Here is a 25,490-nt window from a genome sequence, read left to right on the forward strand (position 1 = left end):
ACGACTATAGGTGTCCTTGGCCTCGCTGGTTGGACATCTCCGTGCCCGTTACCAGTCCCTTTCTCACCCCCTTCGAGGGGGGTGCATTGGATGCATCGATGGAAAGGCATACCGCGAGAGGACATTCTCCTGTAGGCCACTGCGACTCGAGAACGACATGACTCTGCCTGTTATTCCATACATCTATTTCTATTAGCAACCCGCCTTGAATCGGGTCACAATTCCATTGTTCCATTGCTTAGGGTGCTTTTGGCCTTGGTCCTGTTGCAGGGCCTGTGCAGTGGTCGCCCGCTGCCGCTCCCGCATCCCACGAACCCAAAAGGGGCATCGCACCCTTTCCGTAAGAGGCACCACCACGTCAGGCAGATCAACCCATCCCCGTCCTTTTCGTCGGACCTAAGAGTGACCATCTCCCCGGTCCTTTCCTTGGACGCAACCCTCCGCCCCCTACCTGCGACTAAAAACGCATGCGCGTCAAAAGTGCGTCTGGGACCATCTCCTTCATTTTCTTCACTCTCGTCCCTGTTGCCGAATTGCTCGTCTCGTGCGCTCCTGCCAATCCACGCCGACGTAGACTGGATTGAACTCCTTCGAGTTTGTCAGAAGGGCCAGGCTTGACTTTCCTAGGTAAGTCAGTTGAGTTTGAGCGTGCACGAGTGGAGTGGAGACTTTTTTTTGGCGGAGAAGGGACCGCGCGCGCAAAGTCGGGCAGTCAGACAGTGCCAGGGAAATATTTTTTTTTCTCTGCCCGCTGGTGCGCCACCGCGCCAAAACCTCGTTTCGCGCCTCACCCGCCTACCCACAGCTCCTTCCAGCTCCCAGCTTCTAGAAAGCTTTGCACTCGGCCCAGTCGGCCAGCACAGCACAGCACAGCCCGGTGCATTTCCTCTTCCCTAAACCTAGGAGTGAATCGTCCCTGACGCACGTCACGCCATCTTCTCGCACCGAAAACGCGTGCGTTCACGGATGCTGACCCAGACTGCGCAGTAGAGCCACCTTCGAGCCGGAACCCGCCACGAGCCTTTTCCCATCCAGCACGCCGCCGACATACTCGTCGCTGCGGCATTCCGGTCTCCACACGCTACCCGTGACACCATGGCGACATACTACGAGCCTCCGCAGTGGTCCCCTGCTGGCCAGACCGGCTGGGAGCATCAGACACCCCCTCCGGCTCGCTCTGGTTTGTAACCCCCATCCCGTCCTGTCCCCCCCAGCTCTCCTTTCCCGTTGCCGCAACCCAAATGCCTCCCGCAGCTAACCGTCACGTCTCCTTCAGGTGCCAATTCTGCCATCCCCCGTGAAGAGTCGGCAGCTTTTGGCCACCAGCTCGAGGGTATGTAATCATGTCTACTCGCAGCTAGCTGCCAACGCGCCGACAGGGCGCTAGGATGAATTCCTTTCCCGTCCCTTATCCGATGGCGGGCCTCGAGACCGGATGGCGCTGCCGACCCGGGTATGCCGATACCCAGCGAGCACTTGCTGACTAATGTGCTCTGCAGAGGTCGACCGGGCCATTGACAACCTCTTCAAGAGCGGCAAAATGTTTGGAGGAGGATCTGGAGGCCGACGTGAGTCGCTGCCCAAGCCCGGCCCCGCCAGGAAGTACCCAGACTTCGGTAAGCGTGACTGGGACTGGCAGGGCCGTCGCTGACGAGCTCGACTAAGTCGCTAACCTCGAGCTATAGACGGGCGCATGGTAGGCGGCCCTGGCCCTCGCCCCCATTCCGCGACCGACTTTGGTGACGCCCGCGGCCCTCACCCGTCGTCGAACCTCCAGAACTTCTATGCCGCTCAGCGCCACCAGTCCTCGCGCGGCTCCAACGAGGCGGAGCAGATGATGCAGGCCAAGAGGAGAATGGCGGCCCAGCGGGAGCGAGAGCTTCGGAATTACCATCAAGAGCAGCAATATAATCGAAGTAGGCCGCCCTCTTCTGTATAGCATCAGTCATCCTACCACAGGCAAACGAGAAACAAGCAAAGAAAAAAATCATAAAAAGAAGCATGCAGAGCCCCCAGGGGTCACAATTACTCCTGTTCCATATTAGTTGCACCACAAGTGCGGTTCGACGCCACAGTCCTGTGTTTTCTTGGAGGACATCCTTTGTACAGATAGGCAGATCGACATATCGAGCGAATTGTGGCTTGTTGCTTGTCTCGGTCCTCATCTCCTTATACTTGGTTGCCTGACTGCCATGGAGAGAAATATGGGCTAACATTTGCACGATGTTGCAGCCGTCCTAGCTGAACTGGCGACGCCGTACAGCAACCCAAAGTCGGACCGGTCTTTGAGCCCTGGTAACATATCCGAGGAAGACCGCCGCAAGCTCATTTCCCAGCAGCAGAGCGCATTATACGGCGAGGGCTCGTTTTCCAAGACTGGTGGCTACGTCGACGAGACCGGAGCTCCACGGCAGGCCCCGGCTGGTGGCCCGCCGAACGGGCCGGCCGCCCTGCGTGGCTCCTACGAATATGCGGCCCACTCCGAAGCCTCTCCCCAAACCCCAGTCGAGGCCGCCCAGGGTTCTCAGTCTGCGGGGCAGAATGAGCGCTCTCGTGCTAACAGCAACTCGAGCCCTCAATCGAACCCGTCTGGCAGCAAGGGCGCTTTTGACATCCCCGTCGCGCACCAGTCGAGCCGCACCAGCGCCTCGTCGCCGGGCGGGTCTCCCCCGCGTCAGAGTGCCCCGGGCACCAAGCCCGGCCAGGGCTCGGTCGCTCCCATTGGCACACGGCCCTCCGTGTCCAGTGCGCCGCCGAATCCCGCTCTGAGCAAGCGGTCCACCACGCCTCTGCCCTCGCCCCTGAGCCAGGGCTACACGCCTCTGGGTAACGAAGAGGGCGGCGCCGCTCCGTCGAACCCGTCGGCTGCGACGGACGGCCCCAATATGGGTCTTTCCGGCTGGGGCCCTCGGCCCACCGGCTGGGGTGGCAAATCTGGCCTCGGCGTCCAGGCGAGCGTCTGGGGCTAATGTGTCCACATCAGGCTCGGCGCGATGATTTGAGCGCAGCATAGGCGTTTTGCACTACCGTTGCAGGCGGTAGCCTCTGCGGACTTGGATTCGGAGGGTTTTGCTGGGCATTTGACAGGAATAGCTAACATGGTCGACGGCGCAAGTGTTTTCGAGAGCAAACTTGTTTTTAGTTTGTTTCCGGGAATGAGCATGCATGCTTGGGAAGTCGGGGCGCATTTGAAGTCTTTGCTTGGCTGTGCTTTGGGCACGGAAAAACTGAAAGGGAGAGCGCCCTCTAGGCTTTTTGGGTTTTGTTTTTTTTTTGCATTTGGGGTGTTTCAAAGGTCATGTGTCTTGGGTTGTTTCCACGGATTCGCGTCATCCGGTGGGCTTGGGCGGGCGGCCATTTCTGGGCAGAGGATTTCGGTCCGCTCCAGGGCGAGAGAGCGAGTGTCAGGTTCTGGTGGTTGCTGATTGTCAGAAGCTAACTGCAAGGCTTGTCACTTTTGTTGGTCATGGTGTTGGCGAGCACGCATTTTGTTCCGAAAAGGCGAATGGTCGGGGCAGGCAGGAGTACAGAAGAAACGATTTTGGTGTTCAATGGAACAGGTTAGGTAGTTTTGTTCTCTTTTATTTCTGCGGGCGTGTTTGGTGGGGATCTTGACGTTTCTTTTCATGTTTTAGGCTTTCACAGAGGTAGGTAGGTAGTACAACGTGGCGGCGGCGGGTGGGATCTTTTTGGTATAGGCACAAGGGCGGAGACGAGAGAGAGAGAGAGGCACTATGCACTTATTTTTACCCCCCTAATTTTATCCTCTTTTCTCAACCCCTGCGCTGATTGGAGGCTGCCCTCCGCTGGATACTTGGCGCAAGTACTTGAGTCTATTGACTTGCTCTGGGACTCCGTACGTCCCCCTTTCTCTCACTGGTGCTGCAGACTCCGGGGACCAGAGGGCAGTGGTCGGTACTACGCTTAGTCGGCTAACAGAACTACTATTTACATGTCTCAACTCTGGTGAGGCCATCCATCTCCAACCCCCCTTTCCAAGACAGGGTGTTGCAACACATTTGTCAGGGACTTGATAAAGACATCGTCGTGTATGGAGTATCCAGAACGGTGCTCGATGTCGAACACCCACGATCTCGGGCCGACACGCACAGATCTAGATGTCTCGTCAGCGAGTAAAAATCCAGTCGCGAAAGATGAATCAGGTAGTGAACGGTCTTCTCGAATGGCTGACAGCTCGTTTAATCTACAGTTGCAAGTCTTTCCAAGGTTTAAAATTATACTATCCGAGCCGAACTCAACCAACCTGTTTCGTCTCGGCCCCAAGGTCAAACCAAGCACTGTGGGTTCCATTCACACCCAGGCTCTCAAGAGCCCTTGAGAGTATGGCCTGAACAAAAGCCAACCATAGCCAGGCTATCTCAGCCTCGCCGGATGGCTATCTGCCCTCTGACCAAAATAGACCAAAACTAGACCGTTTATCCACTAACCGGCTGTTGTACATACAATAACTACTACTCCCGTGTGCTCCCAGTTGCAGCAGCAGCCTCAACGGCCCATTTTTAGACAAGGCGAAACAAGTATGCTGCAATTACTCATAGCTCCGCAGGTCTTAGAATAGTACCTCCGGTCTCTTGACTGAGAGGTCTCTACGGTAATAAATACTCCCTTCCTTCCTGCTACTCTCCGTATTAAATTTTTCGTCCGCTTCTCACTAATTCGACTCCTAATTCCACCCTCAACTCCCCCACTCAAAATTAATACAACAGCAAGTACTCGAGACACGGCGAACGGCAAACGGTAAAATAACCCGGGAACGAATAAATAGTAGTGTATAGAAATATTACTAGCGCCGCTCTCTCGGAGCACCATGGGCTGGCGATGCCTAAAACTCGGGACACGTTTGGAATATTACAGTAGGTGTGTTATGGCTGTCGCTTTTGACCCTCCATCGGCGCACGCCCAACCACTAGAATCCCGCTTTGCCCAGTGCTAAAGGGAGAAGCACTTCTTCTTTTCGGCTTAGGAGAGGCTTATCGCGGAGTTATTCGCTGTAGGTCTTACGGACAACGGGCTTTGGTAAACAAAGTGGGTCGGATAAGGGGGCCAGCCACTGTGTGCGGGAAGATCTGAGAAGATATACGCACTGGCCGGGTAGCCCCTTTCTTTTGGCCTGGGCCTCCGTACCGCAACACAAAACCACTGCAAGGGCCGTTGCGTGAACCGCAAACACACGATGCCGGGTATCTCACAAATGGAAAAGAAGACTCACCATTAATTACTTGACGTAAATAAGAATCGATTGATGTGTAAAAGGGTCGCCGTCATACGAAATTCTCTCGGCAAATTGTAGAGGTAACCTGTTCCAAAAAGAAAGAAAACGGTAAATAGATATACTTGGCAGTCAAGTTGTGTCCAATGCCACCGCGGCCCTCCCGCCGTCTTTAGGATAGTTCAGACGGAAGCACAAACCGGCCTGTCTCAAAACTGAGCCTGGACCGCCTCGCCATCGCATATTAGCACTTTGTACAAGCCGCGGCACAGGCCGTGGCACAGCCCTTGGCACAGGGCTTCGAGCACACCACCAGAACAGTAGCATATACACTGTACGTCCGAATCCCCGGAATGGTGCAAAAGGCTGTTCGTTTACTTGCCTGTGTGGTACAGTACTCGTCGGCTATCTGGGCGTGTGGGGGATAGGCCGCGGCTTGCAAGACCTGGCTGCTTCGGCTGCTCGCGGGCAGTCCAGAACGAGGGTTGTTAGATGTCGACAACTCCGCCCGGACCTGAGACAGGCCGTTTGTGGGGCTTGTTTTTATATCGTTGCTTGAAACCTGGTTGGCCTCTGGAGTTTGGTAGGTATATAGCTGGAGCACCTTATTATTGCATACGCCAAGTTCTTTGCTCTCATTTTCCTAATAGTTATACTAATCCCCGAACCTACCGTCTTTCTCTCTCTTCATTCCCTATTGATAACTTGGCATAACGGCCACGGGCACTGGCTCGCTGTCAAAATGTCAAAGATGGCAGACCTAAGCCCACTGTGGATGGTGGGACCAGCGCGCCTTCGAGTACACATGGCAGATGGCCAGTTCATATGGGAGAAAGTGAGGAAGCCCGCGGCCGATATGAGGGAAGCAGAAGAGGCAAGAATGAGATTGAGGCAGTCCGAAGTAGCGAAAAATCTTCAAAGACGAGATGATGAGGTCGATGCCGCACAGAGGCTCCAGAATCTCACCCTCAACCAACATGGAGAGGCAGGTCCATCGGAAAGACGTCCTTCTTCAAGACAAGTCCGGCAAGACCCAGGCCCTAGCCTTGCCCCCAACAGACAAGCGAGCGGTGGCCGGCCGGTGGATTACGGGTCCTCACCCCAACAGCCCACTACGTTTACGCCCCCGGCTCTCAAATCCAGGACCACAAAAAATGCAGCAAACACTTCGACCATGCAGGGCGCGAGGCTTCAGGCAGTACTAAGAAGTCGCCCCGCACCCCGAGATCGCCCCGGGAGAAGACACAGGCCAAACCCGCCGGAAATCATTCATCGACGTCGAGGAGGTCGGTTCTGGCCCCTACCGTGCTCCCTCGAGGAATAGTAACACCGTCCGGGAGCTCGCCTCGAACCTTCCGAAGGTCGACCCAGACGTGATGCAGGTAATTCACGAGTACAAAGATATAAACGGCGTTGACCCACGTCGTTTAAAGCACATAAACAAGTTCCTAGAGGAAACCGGCATTAACATACCAAAGCTAAGGGCTGAGAGACTAAGGGCTGCGAGACTAAGGGCTGCGAAAAAGGGTTCTGCGCCCCCAGAGCCGATTTTAGAGGCCGAAAGCGAAGTACGCAAGAGGTAGGTAATGCTTTTTAAAATTGAGCTAGGGCCTACAAGGATAGCAAAAAAATAAGCGGCATGCGCGCGTGTGGTTTTTAAGAGGGAGAAAGGGAAAGAGGGAAAAAGGAAAAGAGGGAGGGGGAGGGAGAGAGGGAGAGAGTTGAGCAGGCGGAGTTTAATCTCTCTCGGGGATCCATCCAACTTGTCCTTTTATTGATTGCCCTACTAGCCGGGGCCGCCTGTCATTACAGACATCAGGTTGAGTCGTCTTTCTCTTTGATAGAGAAACAAACCCAAAAAGGATGAAATCGCGTTGCCTGCCTAGGTACCCTGGTACCGTATCTTTGTTCGCTTTTGCCATGCTACCATATCATGCTAAATGAAGTGACCCAAAGTGAAGTGCTTGATTATTCTGTTTTCTGATTTGGCACTCGGCCTGTCACTCATGCATTTAAGTCTGGGGAGAGAGAGAATTAAATTTGGTGCCAACTACATTTGATGAACGAGGTGAAATAGACCACCAAAACGTGTTGAAATGGAAGAGCAGAGAGCATTTGACTCTTATTGTTGCGTCTTGAAACAGCAGGATCGTCATCGTGCTGACGGGACTGAATACTAAATCTAGCCTAGGTTGGCGCCCCCCACAATCCCATGGCTCCGCGCCGCCGGGCCGGGCCGGTATGGCGGGGTGGGACCCCGGGCGGCGCGGCTAGCCCCATTTTTACCCTGATTCGTACATAAATAGCGGCCGTTTCTTCGGCTGGCCGGCCGGCCAGCCGGCTGATCTCGAGCATAGCCTCGGATGAAGGACAGGAAATGCCTGAAAAGGAATCTAGTCAATACACCTCCTCATGCAGCTACAGACTTCCCGGCCCTGTTTCACTCGGCACCAAACTGCTCTTTGTTGGTTTCAACTGCTGATGCCGCCAAGGTAAGTACTATGGCTCGCCCATCAATATAAATACTCAAGGAACAAAAGAACAGAACGGCCACATCAGCTGGCAAATATCTCCTTCTTCGCTACTTTCCGTGTCAAATTTCTCTTCATTTTCTCCGTGGTCAAACTGCGAACCTAGAGCCCCAGCACTATCCTCAACTCCCTCACCCATTCTACTACTCGATACAGCACAGATACTTGATACAACAGCAGGTACTAGTGGCGTGCCTCGTCCGCTCTCTACCTTCACCCATCGGTACATCAACAATAGCGCAAGACCGTAGATGAATATATAAGAAGTAAACCCATATTTAGCAGTGAGGAGCTTCCGCGTCTCCCCATGCGGAATACCAACCCGCTGCCTCGGGAGCCAAGGCCGATTAAAGATAAAACATATAGGGACGAATCCTCAGAGACAACGGCAAACACTGATCTACAAGGCCAAAGATACGGAACCGCCCAGCTCCGCTTCCAACAAGACCGGTAAGCCCAAGGACACCGACAATCAACGCGCGTTGGTGATGCCTGGCAGCAGCACTGCACGGGCGAGTGACGGCGTCACAAGTATTGCCACGGCCCGCTATCCTCGGTTTCTGCTTCCGCCGCCGCCGCCGCCGCCGCCGCCTGGTAGAGCCAGAGGGGCTGCGGGTGAGGCTCCGGGCGACACATCATGGTACCTGGCCGACGCGGAATCGGAAGCAGAAAACGAAAGGCATCGCGCCTGATAACTAGCGGCGGTGACGGCCGTTGGTGAAGGTGTTGAGGAGTGGGAACTACCTATATGGGAATTTAGCTGCTGGACGGTTAAAGGGGCTGGTAAGCAACGATGTCCCAACCTAGTTTAGAGAACGTACATAGCCATCCTGTTCAACAATTATAGGTAGTACTAAGTTCATCCTAAAACAAGCCCATTTGCTCCGAGCCCAAGATGATGCTCGGCGCAGAAGGTATGTATCCGTACAGTGGGTCAATCCATACCTTATATATCACCGCGCTTCTGGCTGGATGGATTCCGACTCGGGATGATTTATTTATCCGCCGACTTGGGGGCCCGGACTTTGGTCGCGGCGTCCGGCTTCGGACGACTTCAGACGATTCGGGACAATTTCACCGTGGGCCGGCGCGAACCCTTCTGTCTTGAAACCGAAGGTACGCGGACCCTACGACAACTCTTAGCCGGCCCCTCGGGCGGGCGGGGGTTACGCGGAACTTGGGTGTCCGTCCGATGTATTCCGCGGACTTTTTCTTCATGACAGAACCTAAACCCCTAAAAGACAAAAAAGACAAAAACAAACGGCACAGATCTGACGAAATGCAAACACAGGCGGATCGAAAAGAGCTGGTTCTACCTCGTTTGGTGCCAAAAAAAAAAAAAAAAAAAACCGAAGGAAATATCCAATCCAAGAATCTCCGGGTGCAGAAAGGTGCTGGACCTCATTTAAGGTGGGAACAATCCACGACACTGGGGCTCTTGGCCGAGTTCCGGAGCCGGGGCCGGTTGGGCTGTGGCGCTTCCGCCGGCCTCGGATGGCGCGCAAAAAAAAAAAAAAGCTTGAATGACCGAGTTGGGATGAATTCGAGTTTGTCCACGGCTATCCACGGCTACAGCGACCAGCCCGGCCGGCCTCCTGTCGCACAATTCAAGACAATTCACCCCGCGGGCTGTTGGTTATGGCCGGTATCGAGACTGAGGTGCAGAACGTACTATTTACCTTCAATGCAGAAGTCCCTCCAACTTGTTGAAACCCATTTTTTTTCCGGGCTGGAGTTAGGGCGCTAATAAAAGTCACCTTCGGCTAAGCTACACAGACCGGCTAGGTGGGCAGTCGGGCGGGCAAGGCTGGTCTAGCTAACAGACTACTTGTGGTGGGTTTGACGTCGGGAGGTGTACCACGATATATAACAAGGCCATCTTCAGGCCTCTTTGGTATTGGGCGTCGGTTTCCTGGGTTTATGGGTCTCCTCTCTCCCCTGCCCTAGCCTTGTCTCTGCCAAGCCATGGCCTCGTCTATGAGTACACCGCCGTAGGGTGTGTGTACGAGAGAGAGCAAGAGGGAGAGAGGGAGATAGAGGAGGGAGATAGAAACCTAGGGTGATTAACCGGCTTGGGTAGGAAACACAATGTAACCAGAGCAGCAGGTAAAGCCTCCAAAGATCCCGCTAGAATTTGGGCACTGCAATCCGGTCCCAAAATGACGGCTCTGTTGGAATTTTCAGGGCCGAGGGTCGGCGCAGAGCAGACGGCGGCGATATTATTGCGAGGGACCTTTAGGGTTCAGGAATCGAACAAGCCCGATTTGGCCGGACTGGGCAGGTGGTCGGTCGTCTCAAATTCTAACCTAAGAGTTGCGGTCTACCTATGTGGCCCTGGCAAATAGTGACAACGCACAGCAGAGGGGAGCCGATTATAGGGGCCATCGTCTCATGTCTGGGCCGGTATAGCGCGTTTGTGAGTTCAGGGATCGGGCATTCGCATCCAGAGCCTGCCCTCTGGTTGTCTCGCGGGTGAAGGCTGATAAAGTCACCATGTTCGTAAACCAACAAAGTCAGACAGGGCGGCATTCTACAATGCCAGGCAAGTAGGTAGTGTATTTTAATTCAAGTGAAATGGCGTATATGCCTAATGGCGGTGAGCTTCAATATGAACAATGTGAAAAGGGACCCGCGGAGTTAGCTTCCCAAGGCCCGGTTGGGTGCCTGGCCTGGCTAGTTGAACGGACTACTTAGCACCCGGAAATTATCACTTGCTGTTGCTTCCTTGTCGGCAAGGCAGTTCACGGACACATGCTGGCAATGAAACCGGGAGGTGTCACGTCCTTCAGGCCCGATGAGCGGATTCCATGTTCCTGTTGTGCCAGCTGTCTGCTCTTTCTGAATCCGAAATATGGGATGCATCCGGGTCTAAAGTAAGCGAAACTACTTTGGATAATTTACGAGAGAAGAATAGGAAGTTCCAGGATGCCGAATTTACCGAATTCTTAAGGGGCGACAAAGAACTCAGGGATTGGCCAGACTTGGAAGTGGCAGAAGAAAAGAGGGCGGAGGCGGCGGAGAAGGAACGCAGGCGTCACGAGACCCTCGAGAAGAGCCGCGGGACCGGTATATGGCGGAGGGATGACGACGTTTCAAGTATCAACTCGAGGGAATACGACAATCCCGTGGTTCGACGACAAGAGCGTAAGGAATTTATATCAGAGGGTCTTCCTACGCCCAAGCCCACATCTTATTCAAGTCAACCCATTTTTCCGGGAGGGTTTCCTGGAGCAGAAAGGGGCCATGGAATCCGTTTAATGGGAACGACTCCACAAAATTCGAACGCGCGTACCAATATATAGTAAACCCCGCCAATGAGATGCGAAGTGGCCGAAAGGGTTATAATCCTCAAATAGGTAAAGAGGCAACACGCCTCTTTAGTTACGAAGGGCCGTATTATGGAGGCGAAGTGCTCATGGCGCTGTAGAAAGAAAGTCACTTGGAAGAGTTAAATTTTGAATCAGCCACAAATCAAGCGCGATCGGACTTAAACAACGCCTTGCATGGTCCTGATCCCTCCCTGCCAATCGATCGCCACGCCTCTTCGGGGCGCTCTTCCAGTTCAGGGTCCAGTTTAGTGAGCTCTTCCAGTTCAGGGGCCAGTTCAGTGGGCTCTTCTAGTTTAGGGGGAAACGGAGATCGCTCTTTGCACAGGCGCCCACCAGGAGCCTTGGAATTCTTTCGTGTTGGACTAGAAACCTCGTCTCAAGCCCCTACTAGACGCTACTGACCGAGAACGGTCAACACCTGTGCGCCGAACACGGTAGACAGCACTAGTTCTAGACTGGCCGGAAGACAGATTACTGGCCGAGAAGGCCTAGCTTTCCGACAACGAACAACAAGGACGAGGCGAAGTGGCTTGCCAGTTTCGATGACGGGCAGAAATATGGACGGCCTGGACCAAAATTTGGACATAAGAAACCATCAAGATGTGGCCAGTAGTGATCTTAGTCTCCGCAGGCGGGCGGATAAGGATCAGATGGGAGAAGAGGTCTTTACTGTTTCTGTCATCTTTCAGTGTAGTCTTTGGCTGGCCAAAGCGCTACTAGCCTGTCGCTATCTACACATAAACTATGCGAGACTCTCTTGGAATTTACAAAGTTTTTGTCGTTTCTTCGGTGCGGTTTATTTACTATCGAAGAACGATTTACTGCTGCTGGACGCAAAGTTTGTGGAAGTTGCACAAGAATCTTCCTTTCCTCCGTAGACATTTAGTAACTCCCTAAACTCGACGCAATTTGTAAACTCGCACATTCCACATGTGGGACACAGTGCTATGTGACAATTTACAGTCGCACCATGCGGCGGGTAAGACAGAAATGAGGGTAAGGGGGGAGGGGTTTCCGTTTCCCCTTTTTGGAGAAGAAGCCCCTTTTTCTTGGGTTTGTTTTGTTTTTGCGCGGCCGTTCCCCGCACAACGTGACAGTATTTGAGCTTTAGTGATACGTACGTACTGTACGAGCATACACACATACAAACAAAACACCAAACACCCAAAGCATTAGCTGCAGGTATCGAGGACTTTTTCGTTTCCTCGCAACCATGGACCCTGACCGAAATTGAAAACTTGCGGTTTGTATCTGCGGTTACCTAATGTCAGTAGGTAAACAGGCGCCATTGCTTCCTGCCCCTCTACCAAAATTTTGGTTACATAGGCAAAAGCCGGAGTGGTTACCTACATACGGCCGGGCGTGTTGCAGTGTAAGCCTCGGCGGGTGGGCTTTTCACGGGGCCGGAAATGCTATGTATGGTACACCGAAGACCGAAAATGATTTTTTGGTCCCTTCAACACAGCCCGTCTTAGGCACCGCAGTTTTATTTATTGCCAGGACTGGCTGTCTTTCTGGTCTGCATTGCGATCGATGCAGGCAACTACTGACTTGACTTGTCACCGAACGACTGCAATGCAATGCAGTGCGGTGAGAAGAGTCATACAATGTATATTTTTTCTTCTCGTTTTGGGTGTTTGTATCGTCTCTTTTGGTGAAGTGGTGTGCTGTGGCCCCGCCATCACCGACGTTGCACTGCCGACGGCAAGATTGGCGCGAAATGGGTTGCCAACAAACAACCTTAAGAAATTCGCTTCTCCGGCGGAAATCAGACTGTCTGTTATTCCCTAACAGAATAACCCCTTCTATTTTTAGTTTTTAAGTTAATTTGGACAAATCTTTATCTGGTTCTCCGCGCGCCATTCAGTCGCGCTTATCGTTGGCAGCTAGTTAGCTCCCATTCATTCACCCACCAACACCCGGCGCCTTGCGGTCAGCGGGCTTGCATCCATTGAATCGGCGTCTGGGGAGTCGGCATGTGAGAGCGGTCTAATGCCGGGTTGCGGCGGGGCGGAAGCCTGCCGGTTGGCGCCATCATCTCCCCCCCCCCCCCCCCCCCCCACGGTTTCAACTTTCCGTTGTTGGCCTATGGGAAGGGCGCAGGATACATAAGACGAGGCTAAGACCGGTCTTTTGGAGAGGCGCTGAGGGTTCAGAAGTGAGAAAAACCGAGCACTGGGTCGGCGGCACCAACGCACGCCCAAACGCCAACAGGCGGCCGTGGCCCGGCGGCGCTTGCTTTCCTTTACGATGAATATTACTAAGGTGTCTCGCTCCGCCACCCCCCGCTGTGTCTGCATTAGCTCTGACTGCCGGGCCTGGATCAAATAAGGTAGCTACGTAATTCATGGAATCTCGGTGTCGGGAATAGGTACAGAATGCTGACCGGGCAGCATTGGAAGAAGCTGAAATGTAGAAACCGAAATGCGCCTTTCGCTCAACGCCGGCGGGCTCCTGCCTGCATCCTCGAGAATATGCCATACTGTACAACTGCCACGTGCGGTGTGCCATCTGAACACGTGAGGAAAATAGACCCAAATGAGAACGACAGAGCGCCAACAGACCTGTAGCATCCCCGTTAAACGCCAGTAAAAGACCAACCAACGACACTAGAGGAGCCCCAGCGCCATAATGCCCGCGTCCAAATTCATGACGTCGTCAGCTCGCAGCGCTTTCCCGCCCCAGACGATCTTTCCCCGCCCATCGACAGCCCAGGCGCCTGCCTGCTGCCACTTGTTGCCGATGGTGGTTGCAGGGCCCTCGGCAGTGGCGGCGGCTGGATCCGACTGCATGTTGGCGCCCGCCGGGCCGGATGAAGGCCGGCGCTGCAGCTGCGGCTGCGGCTGGGAGCCGGTGCGCTGGAGGTCACCTGCCACGGCAGCGCCCAGCCAGCCCTTCTCCTTGAACCCGGCGACCTGGCTGGAGGGGTTCATGACGTACCAGAAGCTCCCAGTCCCAAGCCCCCAAGCGGCGTAGATGGCGCGGTCCTCGTCGATGACGATGCGCACGCTGCGGGCGCCGCCAAGGAGGGACAGCCACTGCCTGGTGGCCTCAGAAGACGAGTGCGAGACGGCGATGCACGTCAGTTGCGGGTAGCGATCCGCGAGGGCTCGCAGGTTGAGGAATGTCTGGCGGGCAACTGTGCGGCACGGTCAGTTGGTTTGGTCTAAGGCAAACTAACAAGGGAGGGCGGCACGTACAGGCGCATCCGACACACCGCAGAAAGACCACCAAAACCTTGTTGCCGCCGCCAAAGGTGAGCTGGCGATCGCGATCTAGCGGCGTCAGCTCACCGACCTTGGGCGGGTCGGCGACGGGGATTGGGGGAGGCGGGGGAGTAAGCCAGGCCTGCGCGGTCAGAGGGAGGGCTCTCGCGCTCATCCACGACGGCCAGGCACTCTTGTCGTTGTCGCCGCCGCTGACCGAATTCCTGACATCTCCAAACACAGACTTTGCACCGGCATTCAGGTCTGGCCACGAGAAGTTGAACGAGTCGCTTGAGATGCCTGCCTTCTTCATGGCCACTTTGGTGGCGAGTTTGGAGAACATGGTGTTCTGTTGCTTTGCCGTGCGGCGGGCGTCCTTAGCGCCGGCTGATGTTGAGGCTGGCTGCTTGATTGTTTGTGCCCTTGCAGACCTTTCACCTACAATCTCACTTGCTCACCGTGATGTGATGCGCTGGAGAATTTCGGGCTGTTGTTCACTGGAGCGGTGGTGCAGAGAAGGCGATGACAAAGAAAGGAAACTTAAAGTCGTCGAGCACTGGTCGCGCGCGACAACGGTGATATTGCAATTGCGAGCCATTGGAGATTGGAAACACGTCCCATGAGCCCTTGCAGAGTCGGGCAGACCATGAAACAACGGCCAAAATGACCACGCGGAGGAGAGTGTAGTGTAAGAGTCCTGGCTGACTCTGAGACAGCCATGGTTTGAAGCCCCCCGAAAACGACCTGATGTTGGACTCGGTACGTAGCACCCCCATCCCGCCTGCCACGTGCAGAGAGCTTGCCCCTGGGGAGATCAAAGCCAACGGCCGACGAGTTAATAAACCTTGGCAGTGAGCTGTCAGGCAGTTTGATCGAGGCAATTGGGACCCTCCATCGTTGTGGCCGACGAGCGTTTGCAGCTTTGCAATGTCGGCATAATTGTCACCTGAACACCCGACCCCTGTCGCTCGAGAGAAGCGGCTTCTAGAAGCCGTAATCCAAGTACGTTGCCATAAAGTTGGCAGCATGTATATTTAGGACGGCGGGGAGAAACGACTTGCCGATTCTCCCCAATTTGCGGAGAGACGAGCCGACGTAAACGACCCCAGCTCGCTTCTGATAACAAACCCTACTGCTCTGTGGGGGAACCTCTGAGGAGCATCCAAGGGACCTTTCCCTTTGGGTTGCGCGTGTCTCCGTTGCAAGGTCAAGCTGTAGCGACTGTGGACTCAGTAGCACCTCCAAATTCTGGATTAGGGATGGGGAGCCGAAGAAGATCTGCGAAGACTGCTGGTGCATCAATCGCGTACTGTACGTATCCGTACCTACCATGGAATTTAGGTAGCTGCCTCACGTCGAGCGTAACCACGGCGCGCGAGGGGTCGTGCTGCCGTAACAAGGGGAAGCGGGCCAGAAACGACTGCCGCTGGTACTATGTGGTACAATAATAGACACACGGCCGATTGGTTTGCGTGCGACATATTATAGGTGGCATCTGGATGAAAGCCTGTCGCCGTCCCGCCCGCGTCCAAAGAGTCAAGGTAGGTTTGCGTGCATACCCCGGAAGGCCCTGCCGCAGCAGCGGGAACGGCGCTGCCACCGCAGCAGGCTAATTGGATAACCCGAGTTCTGATGACTCTGCAATCTGGATTTTGACTGCACTGGCCAAATCTCATGGAAGGTAAGGCAGTCGAGTGAAAGGAAAAGCCACGGCCGTCGTGCGGAGGGTTCGAAAAGAGGTTGTGGGGTACAAACATTACACAGAGTGACTACTTACTACTATGTAGAGCGGGACCCAGCCAAGTAGCAATGACGCGCCGCGAACCTGCGTCGAACACCTGGCATAGTCTGCGATTAGCGTCGCATCCAAAACGGTTGGAAACGAGAATTGGAACAGAACTGCGCGCACTTTTCGGCGCTTCCCAAATCTCATCATCCACTTCGTCAACGCTGTTGATGGCCTAACCAGGTTTCGTTTCCAAAGCGCCGGGGATGCTAAGACGGGCTAGAGGCGGAAAGGGTCCCGAGACTGGCGGAACCCCCCCTTGGCCCTCCCCAGTCAATGACGAACGCCGCCCCAAAGCCAAATCCCTTTCGGGTCGCTTAGCGGCCAACAAGCTTGCCTCGAAACGGACGACAGCTAGAAAGGCAATAACTTTGGATGTCAGTTCCTCACAGGATTCCAGACAAGATTCCTGAAAAGATTGCTCCGTCTTTTGACGGTTTTCTGAGTACCTTTGACGCTTTTAATTAAGCCACTCTGAAGCGAAGCAAAAGGCCTCGCAAAGGCACAACGCTGGGAAATTTGTGACCGAGAAGGGCGTGAGCAGCAGCAATAACGCCTCGTTGCTTGTCCTGAATAAGATGACATGCCCATTTCTGAGACCTTGAATGACGGAAGGTTTTGCCATCTGATCTACAGACCCGTTGCCGAGTCGACGACGTCAGATGGAGGACTTTGGGGTCTTGATGCAGTGCGTTGATGCACGACGCTAAAGCGTCCGGATATTCAGAGTTCTGCACCGTCAAGCACTTGGAGATAAGCCACAACTTCTGTTTATAGGTCTTCTTCAAGCCGAGGGGAGACAAACAGCTGTCTAAATCAGGGTCTACCAGAGACTCGGCGTGGGCCGCGAGGCTGATGTTGCGGCTTCTGCGAGGGCATACGTATCCAGATTGCATGGCTCAGCCCTACCGCCGGCCAGACCTTGCGGCTTGATTGGACCGGCCGCCTGGGCAGCTTAAGAAAGGACCGGATTGCCGGAGCAATAGGACTTTATGCACGGGGGGCTGCTACAAGCAAGCAGAGCAAGAGGGGAGTTTGCCTGTCCGCCGTATTTCATGGGTGGGAGAGCGTGGCCCTTCCTTCGCCGAGAATCCCAGAGGGGTGGGAACCTGGGGTATTTGCAGACCCAACTTACCTGGCCTCTCGCCGGCGTGCGGCACTGTCCCAGGGGTCTACCAACTGTCGGGTGAAGACCTCAGGGGGTTGCCGATTCGAGGTGAGCGTCGAATGGGGAAAAGGGAGCTCGGGAAGAGAAAATACATTGTGAAATGTCGATTTGAATGTTCGTGGTGTACTTTTTGGTTGCGTTTGAAGGTTCCTTTGGTCCCTCTGTAGCTTCAAACTCAGGTAAGGTACGTAAAGTACAGTGCCGAGTTGGTGTCAGCGCAGTGGCCGCCGCCTGCCCAGTGCTGGAGGCGAAGTGCGGAGGTATTGTCGACCGAATCGTGCCTCCAGTGGTGAGGACAGCCCGGTGAGGCGGCAGGAGACGAGCAAAGAAGGGCACAGTGCTTTCACCAACGGCAAACGGTGCCAGAGAGCTCGGGAGCCGGCAGAAGGAACAGGCACCGCCAAAGAAGCCACTTGCTCTCTCTGGCTGTTGGCGAGGTGTGAATGAACGGCCCATTACTATCTTCTTTCGGCCATCTTGCCCGCTGCTCTTGCAAGCCAAAGCGCCTGGCCCACCTCATCGTGTTGCATGAGATGCAGCTATTCAGCAAGTCGACGAGGAGCCATTGGGCATTGGGCAGGCAGACGCGGGACAAAGCGCACGAGGGCCACCAGATTGACGGGACTTCAGTCGCGCCCTTAAATCCGATGGAATCTAGGTTGTGCAAAGTTAACGAGCGCCTGTACTACGCCCGCGCCCCCAGCGCACTGCGAGCATCGTCTGAAGGAGAAAAAAAATTCAAAGTGTCGGCGATGCACTCCGAGCCTAGGTGCATGGTATTGACAATGGAAGCCTCCTGTTACACACTTGATATTGTAGTATAGACACTCTGCTGCCTGCTTTGATGAGGAATCCCAGGCTAGGGCAGTTGTGGCTTCGTTAGGCCCCGGCTCTCGCAGCGTAATCCGTACTGTGCAACCTCACGTCTGACTGGCTGAGGTGTGCTCTGTGGTGGGCTGGCTAGCCTGAGGTCCAGGGTTATTAATATTGGCACTCCTTTTTGTTAGCGAGCGAGGGTGGGTGCACTTGGCCGCAAGAGCGCCTGCTTGGAGCGCCAGTGTGTCGCTGTAGGGCGACCAGGTCCGCATCTTTGAATGCCAATTTGACCGACTTCCGCTCTACCTCACGCTTCTTCGTCTTTGCTTTCCTTGTCGGCGACCCTCCACCTCGCGCTGTTGTTCTATCGTCCACTCTGACGCCGGCCTAACATCAATTTCTCTTCCGCCCGACATATTTCCTCTGCACTTCCTCCCCTCTTCCTCTCCCTGGGCAGCTGGCATCTCGCCCGTCAGGAAAATCGTCACGCGTCCCGATCGATCGTTTCTGCAGTATTGTCACGTCTTGATTCGGCTGTATTTTTTACCCCTTGACTTTTTTTGTTCGACGCCTTCGCGAATGTCCAGGCCCTCGTAGCCACGCGCGTTCCCCCCCCCATGTTGACGGAGTTGTGCGGCATTGCTCGTGGGTGATCGCAGTTCGGTCGGTCCTGCTCCCTCACGGTCGGCTCACATCTCGCTCACGTCTCGTTCACCCTTCTCGACCCGCGACCAATCTCCTCCCCCCGGGGCGTTCGACATCTGGATTTCTGGCACTTCGGCAACGTCAACCGACGCCCGGAGCCGTTGGCACTCGACGCTGCTCGCCCTTCGCCTCGCTGCCCCAAGCATCGATCGCACTCGGTTGTTTTGCCCTCAAGTCGATCCTGCCCGACTGGAACCCCACACAGCGACGCCGACGCCAACCCTCCGAAATATCCGTGCAGTGGTCAAAGCCGATCCCCGACCCGAAAATAATTGGCATTTCGTTTACCGTTCGAGCACCAGGAAAAATTTAGGCTTGATACACAGGTTGGACATTCCCCACGAAAGGTGCAACACATGTGGCACAGTCTTTGTCGCTACATCCTCGCGCCCTTTGGGACCATCTAAGAAGGGTTCGAAGATACCCACATACCGATAACCGGCCCCTGGTTGCGCCTCGATTCGAAGTTGACAAAGGACCCCAAAGCGCCCCGACCCTTCCGGTACAGAGCAGAGTCGACATCGCCGAAAGGCAGTCACTGCGAGCACCAAGGTCTAGGACTAGGGCATTCGCGTCACGTTTTGTCAAATCTCCTGTGAATATACAACTGCTTTCTGGGTGGAACGTGCACAAACTACCGGCCAGTTACGTTCCCGGGTTTGAAGAAAGAGGCGGCTTCGGTCCCAAATTCCCTGCTGGCTGGCTTGCTGAGTTGCAAGGTCTTGCCAAACATTTAGATCTGCGATACGGACCTTAAAAAACGGGAGCCACACGGTGGCGCTCATCTTAATGGAAGACCTGCCCGCGACGGCCGAACCCTCACATCTTTACCAGACCAACCCGTGGTCGCATGCCGCATCTGCCTCTACTTCTCCTAGAGTACAGTCGCCCACGTCACCCGAGACATCGCCGGGTTATTTCCCAGCCCATCTGGATTTCCTACCCATCTTGTACCCCCACCAGTCCTCGCTCTACCAGGACAAGCTCCTTCAATACAACAAACTTATCTCAGCTAGTCGAGGCGGAGGCGGTGGCGGACTGCAAACACAAGCGCCCCCTCCGGTGCTTACGTCGCATCCCCAGCCCACGACACGGGCCAGGGCTTCCTCTAAGGTGTCGAGCAAGGACAACCACGCAAAGCAGGGTGTGCAAAGTTGTCATGGGAATAGAACAGCGAAGACCACGGAGATCGCCGAACGCGCGCACATAACATCGGGGAAGGAACAGCCCACAAAAATGTCGGGGAAAAGGCAACAATCGGAGCAGCCCACCAGCAACGGGCTGCCAGCGCGACCGCTGCCAGCTCCTAGCCATGCCTCCCATTTCCCCGCGATCCACTCGAGCTCGGTACCATCCACACCCCATCAACATGCCCGCAAGTACTCATTTGAGTCACGAGAACAATCGCCAGGCGCCACACAGAACCACTCGCCTCGCTCGGCCTACTCGGAGACGAACGGCAATGTTCCCTCACTGCGTCCGCTTCCTCCTCGGCTGGGAAGCTGCCGGTTCGAGACTGCCATCCCCTACTCGCGTCGCCGGATGCCTTACAACTTAGGAACGGACAAGTTGGAGAAGGTCGACCCGAGTCTCATCAGGAGCACGTTAGCCGAGGACGACGAGAAAAGGCTCGAGAAAGACTTGCGACAACTCTACCACAGGTTATTACCAACTAATGAAGTTGAAATTAATCGGCGCAACCTGGTCGCGAAGCTGGAGAAGCTATTCAATCAGGAATGGCCGGGGCACGACATTCGAGTACACCTATTCGGGTCGTCTGGCAATCTCCTGTGTTCTGATGATTCTGATGGTTCGTTTTCTCGGTCCATGGTGTTCTGGGCTTCAAAACTGACGAGAAATAGTTGATATCTGTATCACAACCCCGTGGCGAGAGTTGGAAAACGTGTGCTTGATCGCAGATCTGCTGGATAGGCGTATGACATTTCAGCCCCATCTCTTCAATCCGCGAGACTAACCGATATCAGATGGTATGGAAAAGGTCGTCTGTGTTTCTTCGGCAAAGGTGCCCATTGTCAAGATTTGGGACCCAGAGCTCAACTTGGCTTGCGACATGAACGTCAACAACACGTTGGCGCTAGAGAACACACGGATGGTCCGTACGTATGTCGAAACTGACGAGCGAGTGCGACCTCTGGCCATGATTATCAAATACTGGACGCGTAAGAGGATTGTCAATGACGCAGGTAAGTTGTCGTAAACTGTCACGCCTAGAAGCCTCTTCTCACTGTTGTAGCATTTGGTGGGACCTTGAGTTCCTATACGTGGATCTGCATGATCATTGCCTTTCTTCAGCTACGGGACCCTCCTGTGCTCCCAGCACTTCACCAGAAGCACCAGCTGAAGCTCCCGAGGCCTGACGGGACACGGAGCGAGTTTGCCGACGACTTGGAAAAACTGCGCGGTTTCGGATCAAAGAACAAGGAAACCTTGGCCAGTCTTTTATTCCACTTTTTTCGATTCTACGCACACGAGTTTGACTACAGCAACCATGCGCTCTCGATACGACTTGGGAAAACAATCACCAAAACAGAGAAAAAATGGCATCTCCATTCCAATAACGTGCTCTGCATCGAGGAGCCGTTCAATACGGTGCGGAACCTCGGCAATACGGCAGACGACACGTCCTTTCGGGGGCTTCATTTGGAGTTGCGGAGGGCCTTTAGTCTGATTTCTGAAGGCAAGCTCGCAGAATGCTGTGAGGAATACGTGTTCCCTAAAGAAGAAGAACGGGTATATCATAAGCCCGCCGCACAGGCGCCCAGGCCGATACTTGTTAGGAGCTCGTCTCAGCAGAATGGGGGCCGTGGTGGTCGGGGTGGGTACCGTGCGAACCGGCAGTTCAGCCGGAATGGGAACTCCAGTCGCCGTGCGTCTTCAAGCGTAGCTGCTTACGACACAAACGGGACATTCCCGCCGCAAGGGATGCCCACAACCATGGGCGGGCAAGAAATCTTGTGGTACCAGGCCCCGCACCCTCCGATGGGGGTACCTCAGGAGTTACTTGCTTCGTCGCTCAACGCCTTGGCTGCGCACGAAACCAACCTGCGATTCCAACTGTACACGCAGGCCCAGCAGATCAACCAGCAGCAAGTGCTCGCGCACGCTCAGCGGATGCAAGGCGGGTCGACGCAAGCCACGGATAGGTCCCGGACAAATTCTTTCGACAATCCGCCTTTGACAGCTCCTATTCGGCCGGAGCTGATCTACGGCTTTGGATTTCCAATTCAGCACCCGGCGTACTTCCACCCTAGCTTCACCACGTATCCATCCTCGCCTACGACGGCCACTGCGGCGGCAAACGGGTTGCCAGATTTCAGAAGAAGCCTTCACCGAACTGCGGCAACGACGGATGCAGGCGCCGGGGCCGGTAGCGGTGCCCTTAGGTCGCAATCCCAGCCAGCGTCGAGAACGTCAATGGTCGGGTCTCAGGTCATACCTGGAAACCCTGCACCAAGCCGGGCTCAGAATGGACAGTCGGCATCGCAGCAGCGGCAGGTCAACGGTGTTCCCATTCCAAGTTTTATGGCGGATGAGGCTGCCGATGTAGACTTTGACGATGCACCGGCCAAGGCGGTGACGGACTCGCCGCCAGAGGATGACGGCCCTCGTTACATTGGCTATTATGTCAATGAAACATCAAGCCCCCCTCAGAAGAGTGGCATCTTCCCTAGCCCTCCCATACCGTCGTTTGGTGATCTGGGCCAGGGTGTATCGGGACGCCGTAGGTTGTCACAGGACCAGCTTCCGCAATCGATCCTCGACCGGAGAATGAAGCGGACGTCCAGGTCGCCTTCCCCCCTGGGACATGCTAGAGCCTTCTCGGTCGGGACAAGCTCGGCTCCGCTCACTTCGGCCCCCTTCCAGCAGATAAACAGCAAGCTGATGGCGAGTCGCGGCCCGGTTGTGGTCAATGGTACGGCGCCGAACTCAGGCTCAGCCTCGAGCTCTAGCCGCCAAACGCCAAGTTCGGAGCGCACAGCGTCAGACGACGGAAACTTTGACAACCCGCTGCACATCAGCCAGGGGTTGGGTATCAGTGGTTCATGGGTGGATCAACGTGGTGTTCACCCGGCGGGGAGTTTGGAGCCTAGCCCCCCATCATTTCCAGACCGGCCGGTAATAGTGAATGGTTCATCGGGCAGTCGTACTCCCACAACGGCCCATGTTGCGCCTGATGCATCGATCAACCAGCGCTTGATGATGGGTACCGCCCTGCAATCGGGAGTCCCTTACCAGGTGGTGGGTGGCGAAAGTAACGGGATAGTTGGGTTTTCACCTCCGACAGGTGGCAGATCGCGGGTCATCTCGCGCCAACAGCAGAGTGGCATTGCGCCGTTGGACCTGGCTACGGGCGAGTTCACGGTTGCTCAAGAGCTGCAGCACCTTTCGCCTGTGTACGAGCACCGCACCCCGTCGCCAACCGCCGTACGAAGATTTGACGCGCCGCCCATTGTATCACCGTCTCTGGGCAGGCAGTCGAGGGAGCCCAAGGTGGAGGCCTCAAAGGTTACCCAAAAGCTTGTGTTGTCGAAGACGCCACCCACCGGCCCCTCGGCCAAAAACGACGGTGCGAGCCGCTCTCCTGTCGTGGACCCGAGGGTCAATGGCGCGGCAAAAGAAAACGGGCACACGCGTGGTGTCAAGAGCCAGAGCGAGGCATTTGGGCCCTGGCAAAAATCGAAGCCACGCAAGAAGGGCACAGCTGATCCGAAGAATACTGTCAATGGATTTACCCAGGGCGAGCAGTTGCCAAGGAACGATTCCGACCGCAAGGGTGGTTGAGAGTGGAGCTGGTAGCTGTTGTCTGTCACCAGGTGGCCTGCTCGAGGCCGCGCCCAATTTCTGCTCTAATTTCGAAGAAAACCCCAGACTTGGAACCGAACAAGACATGGCTTTCTTGGATAATCGTCCACGATCAGGTCCTCCCAGACCGAAAGATAAGGCCCTATATTGGACAGTTTGTTCAGGATCTCGCACTCGGAGCGCAGCAGCATAGCATGGTCGCTATCTAGTGGCGCAGAGACTTTGCCCCGGGGTTTGGGAAGTGACGATTCACCCTCACCCTCGCAGTCTGCGTGTGGAAGTTGGCGAGAAGATGAAAGAGAAGATGCCCAGAGATACGAGGCATACGGATATATGCTTTGGCTTTGCGGCGAGGCTTCTTTTTTTCTTCTGCGAGATGAAATTTCGGCATAGACAGCGGGTCGACGTGCTTGGGCATGGAGAAAGACATTTTCAATCGGGTTTCTTGTCATTGTTATGCTTATTGTTGGTTTATAGACGGGAACGGTGGTCCTCAAAAGGAAAACCTCGGAGACGAAAAATACGCCCATACCCTAAAGAAGAAGAAAAGGAAGAAGCGGCGGCCTATGAGCGATGTTACAGCATAGTCGGTGTTTAGCGGGTTTACCTCGTGGAAAGGTTTTTTTCCCCTGTCAGCATCTCCGGCTTTTTTAGTGTTGGCTTGATGTTGCTGGTCGGAATGTGGTGCAGCAACACACTGCTAGCGCATGTTGTGTATGGGCAGAGCAATGAGCGGCTGGATTTACGGATTTCGAGAGCATCGCTTCCCAAAACGGCAAGGGGGGTTTTTTTTACCGCCCCGTTTTGTTTCCGCCCAGGTTCCCAAAAGGAAAATTTTGGAACGAAGTTGGCCCCAGAATAAAAAGGCTAGAGTGGGAGGTTGTGAGAAAAGTATACACGGAAGTGATATGGGAGGGATTCTTGTGCGGCGGCTCTTTTTGTTATTGTTCCAAATTCTTTTTTTTATCACCTCGCCTTTTTTCTCTTCTTTCTCTCTGATTGGCATCGTTTGGCCTAGCACACACACACACACTCACAATTGCATTTCCGCGCGCATTACAGAGGAGCGATCTTTTTATATGGCAGGCAGGCAGCAGGCGGACAGGGTAGGGCAGGGCAGGGCAGCAGCAGCAGCAAAAGATGATTATTAGAAACTGCATAAGTAACTGGTCTCTTGTGGTCTGCCTGTCTTTTTTTATCCCTTATATTTTTTGGAGGAGGTTTTTTTCTAAGAAGAGAAAAAAAGAGAAGCATAGCCAGCCGCCTCTGCTTGCCTTGCCTGCCTGCCTGGTTCTGGTTCTGGTTCTGGTTTTGTTGGTTCTTGATATTATTGCTCAGCCTGAATGATATCATCAACATGGAAACCGGTTTTTGTTTTATTTTCTCTTTGGCCTTTTCTTCTTCTGATGATGATCATGAACGGTTTGCTTGCTGGTTGGCTAGTTGGCTGGCTGGTTGGTTGGCGCGGTGAGACCATACACACACATAAAAATGGCGCGACTTCATGGCTTGCTGTTCTGTTGTTTTGGGCTTTGCTATAGAGCTAGGTTGGGTTGTTGTTTCTTGGAGACCATGGGGGCGTTTCGATCGCGAGCGAGCGAGCGAGTGGGTGGGTTAGTGAGTGGGTGTGGATGGGGTTATATACGCACATACATCATATAACCGGGTTGTCGAAGGGGGATTCTTCACGGGCATGGGCTGAGAGTGGACTCGAGAAGTCTTTTGGTGTTGGAGGGGAGGGGGGGGAGGGGGGGGGGGGGGGGGGGGGCAGAATTCTTCAATATCTTCAACTCCTTTCCTCTCTTCCTCCCTCCCCTTTCCAACTTCTTCGGATCGATACCACAGTTCTCTCTCAGCTTGGTGTTTTTAGACCGGGGCTAGGTGCGGGTTGTTTT

General features: G+C 54.6%; 5 protein-coding genes across 5 annotated transcripts; 4 read left to right on the forward strand and 1 right to left on the reverse strand.

Moving 5' to 3' along the window:
* Nucleotides 1-1,095: 1,095 nt before the first annotated feature.
* B0T26DRAFT_745803 (uncharacterized protein) lies at nucleotides 1,096-2,969 on the forward strand (the record flags this gene model as incomplete). The annotated part of the gene is made up of 5 exons (XM_060444615.1): nucleotides 1,096-1,180; nucleotides 1,277-1,333; nucleotides 1,500-1,616; nucleotides 1,686-1,916; nucleotides 2,233-2,969. 5 exons carry the CDS (start codon nucleotides 1,096-1,098, stop codon nucleotides 2,967-2,969), a joined length of 1,227 nt encoding a protein of 408 aa, XP_060302682.1.
* Nucleotides 2,970-6,207: 3,238 nt separating this feature from the next.
* Nucleotides 6,208-6,607, forward strand: B0T26DRAFT_745804 (uncharacterized protein; the record flags this gene model as incomplete). The annotated part of the gene is made up of 2 exons (XM_060444616.1): nucleotides 6,208-6,322; nucleotides 6,411-6,607. 2 exons carry the CDS (start codon nucleotides 6,208-6,210, stop codon nucleotides 6,605-6,607), a joined length of 312 nt encoding a protein of 103 aa, XP_060302683.1.
* Nucleotides 6,608-10,335: 3,728 nt separating this feature from the next.
* On the forward strand, nucleotides 10,336-11,188 carry B0T26DRAFT_670173 (uncharacterized protein; the record flags this gene model as incomplete). Its single annotated transcript, XM_060439147.1, has 4 exons — nucleotides 10,336-10,357; nucleotides 10,502-10,634; nucleotides 10,676-10,905; nucleotides 11,118-11,188. The coding sequence occupies 4 exons, from the start codon at nucleotides 10,336-10,338 to the stop codon at nucleotides 11,186-11,188; spliced, it is 456 nt and encodes a 151-aa protein (XP_060302684.1).
* Nucleotides 11,189-13,699: 2,511 nt separating this feature from the next.
* On the reverse strand, nucleotides 13,700-14,639 carry B0T26DRAFT_632328 (uncharacterized protein; the record flags this gene model as incomplete). The annotated part of the gene is made up of 2 exons (XM_060436433.1): nucleotides 13,700-14,229; nucleotides 14,291-14,639. The coding sequence occupies 2 exons, from the start codon at nucleotides 14,637-14,639 to the stop codon at nucleotides 13,700-13,702; spliced, it is 879 nt and encodes a 292-aa protein (XP_060302685.1).
* A 4,921-nt stretch (nucleotides 14,640-19,560) lies between these two features.
* On the forward strand, nucleotides 19,561-23,574 carry B0T26DRAFT_634466 (uncharacterized protein; the record flags this gene model as incomplete). The annotated part of the gene is made up of 4 exons (XM_060436635.1): nucleotides 19,561-20,581; nucleotides 20,634-20,705; nucleotides 20,757-20,975; nucleotides 21,026-23,574. 4 exons carry the CDS (start codon nucleotides 19,561-19,563, stop codon nucleotides 23,572-23,574), a joined length of 3,861 nt encoding a protein of 1,286 aa, XP_060302686.1.
* Nucleotides 23,575-25,490: the final 1,916 nt, after the last annotated feature.

The sequence above is a fragment of the Lasiosphaeria miniovina genome, assembly GCF_030549165.1.
Source record: "Lasiosphaeria miniovina strain SMH2392-1A chromosome Unknown B0T26scaffold_1, whole genome shotgun sequence".
Classification (NCBI taxonomy): Eukaryota; Fungi; Ascomycota; class Sordariomycetes; order Sordariales; family Lasiosphaeriaceae; genus Lasiosphaeria; species Lasiosphaeria miniovina.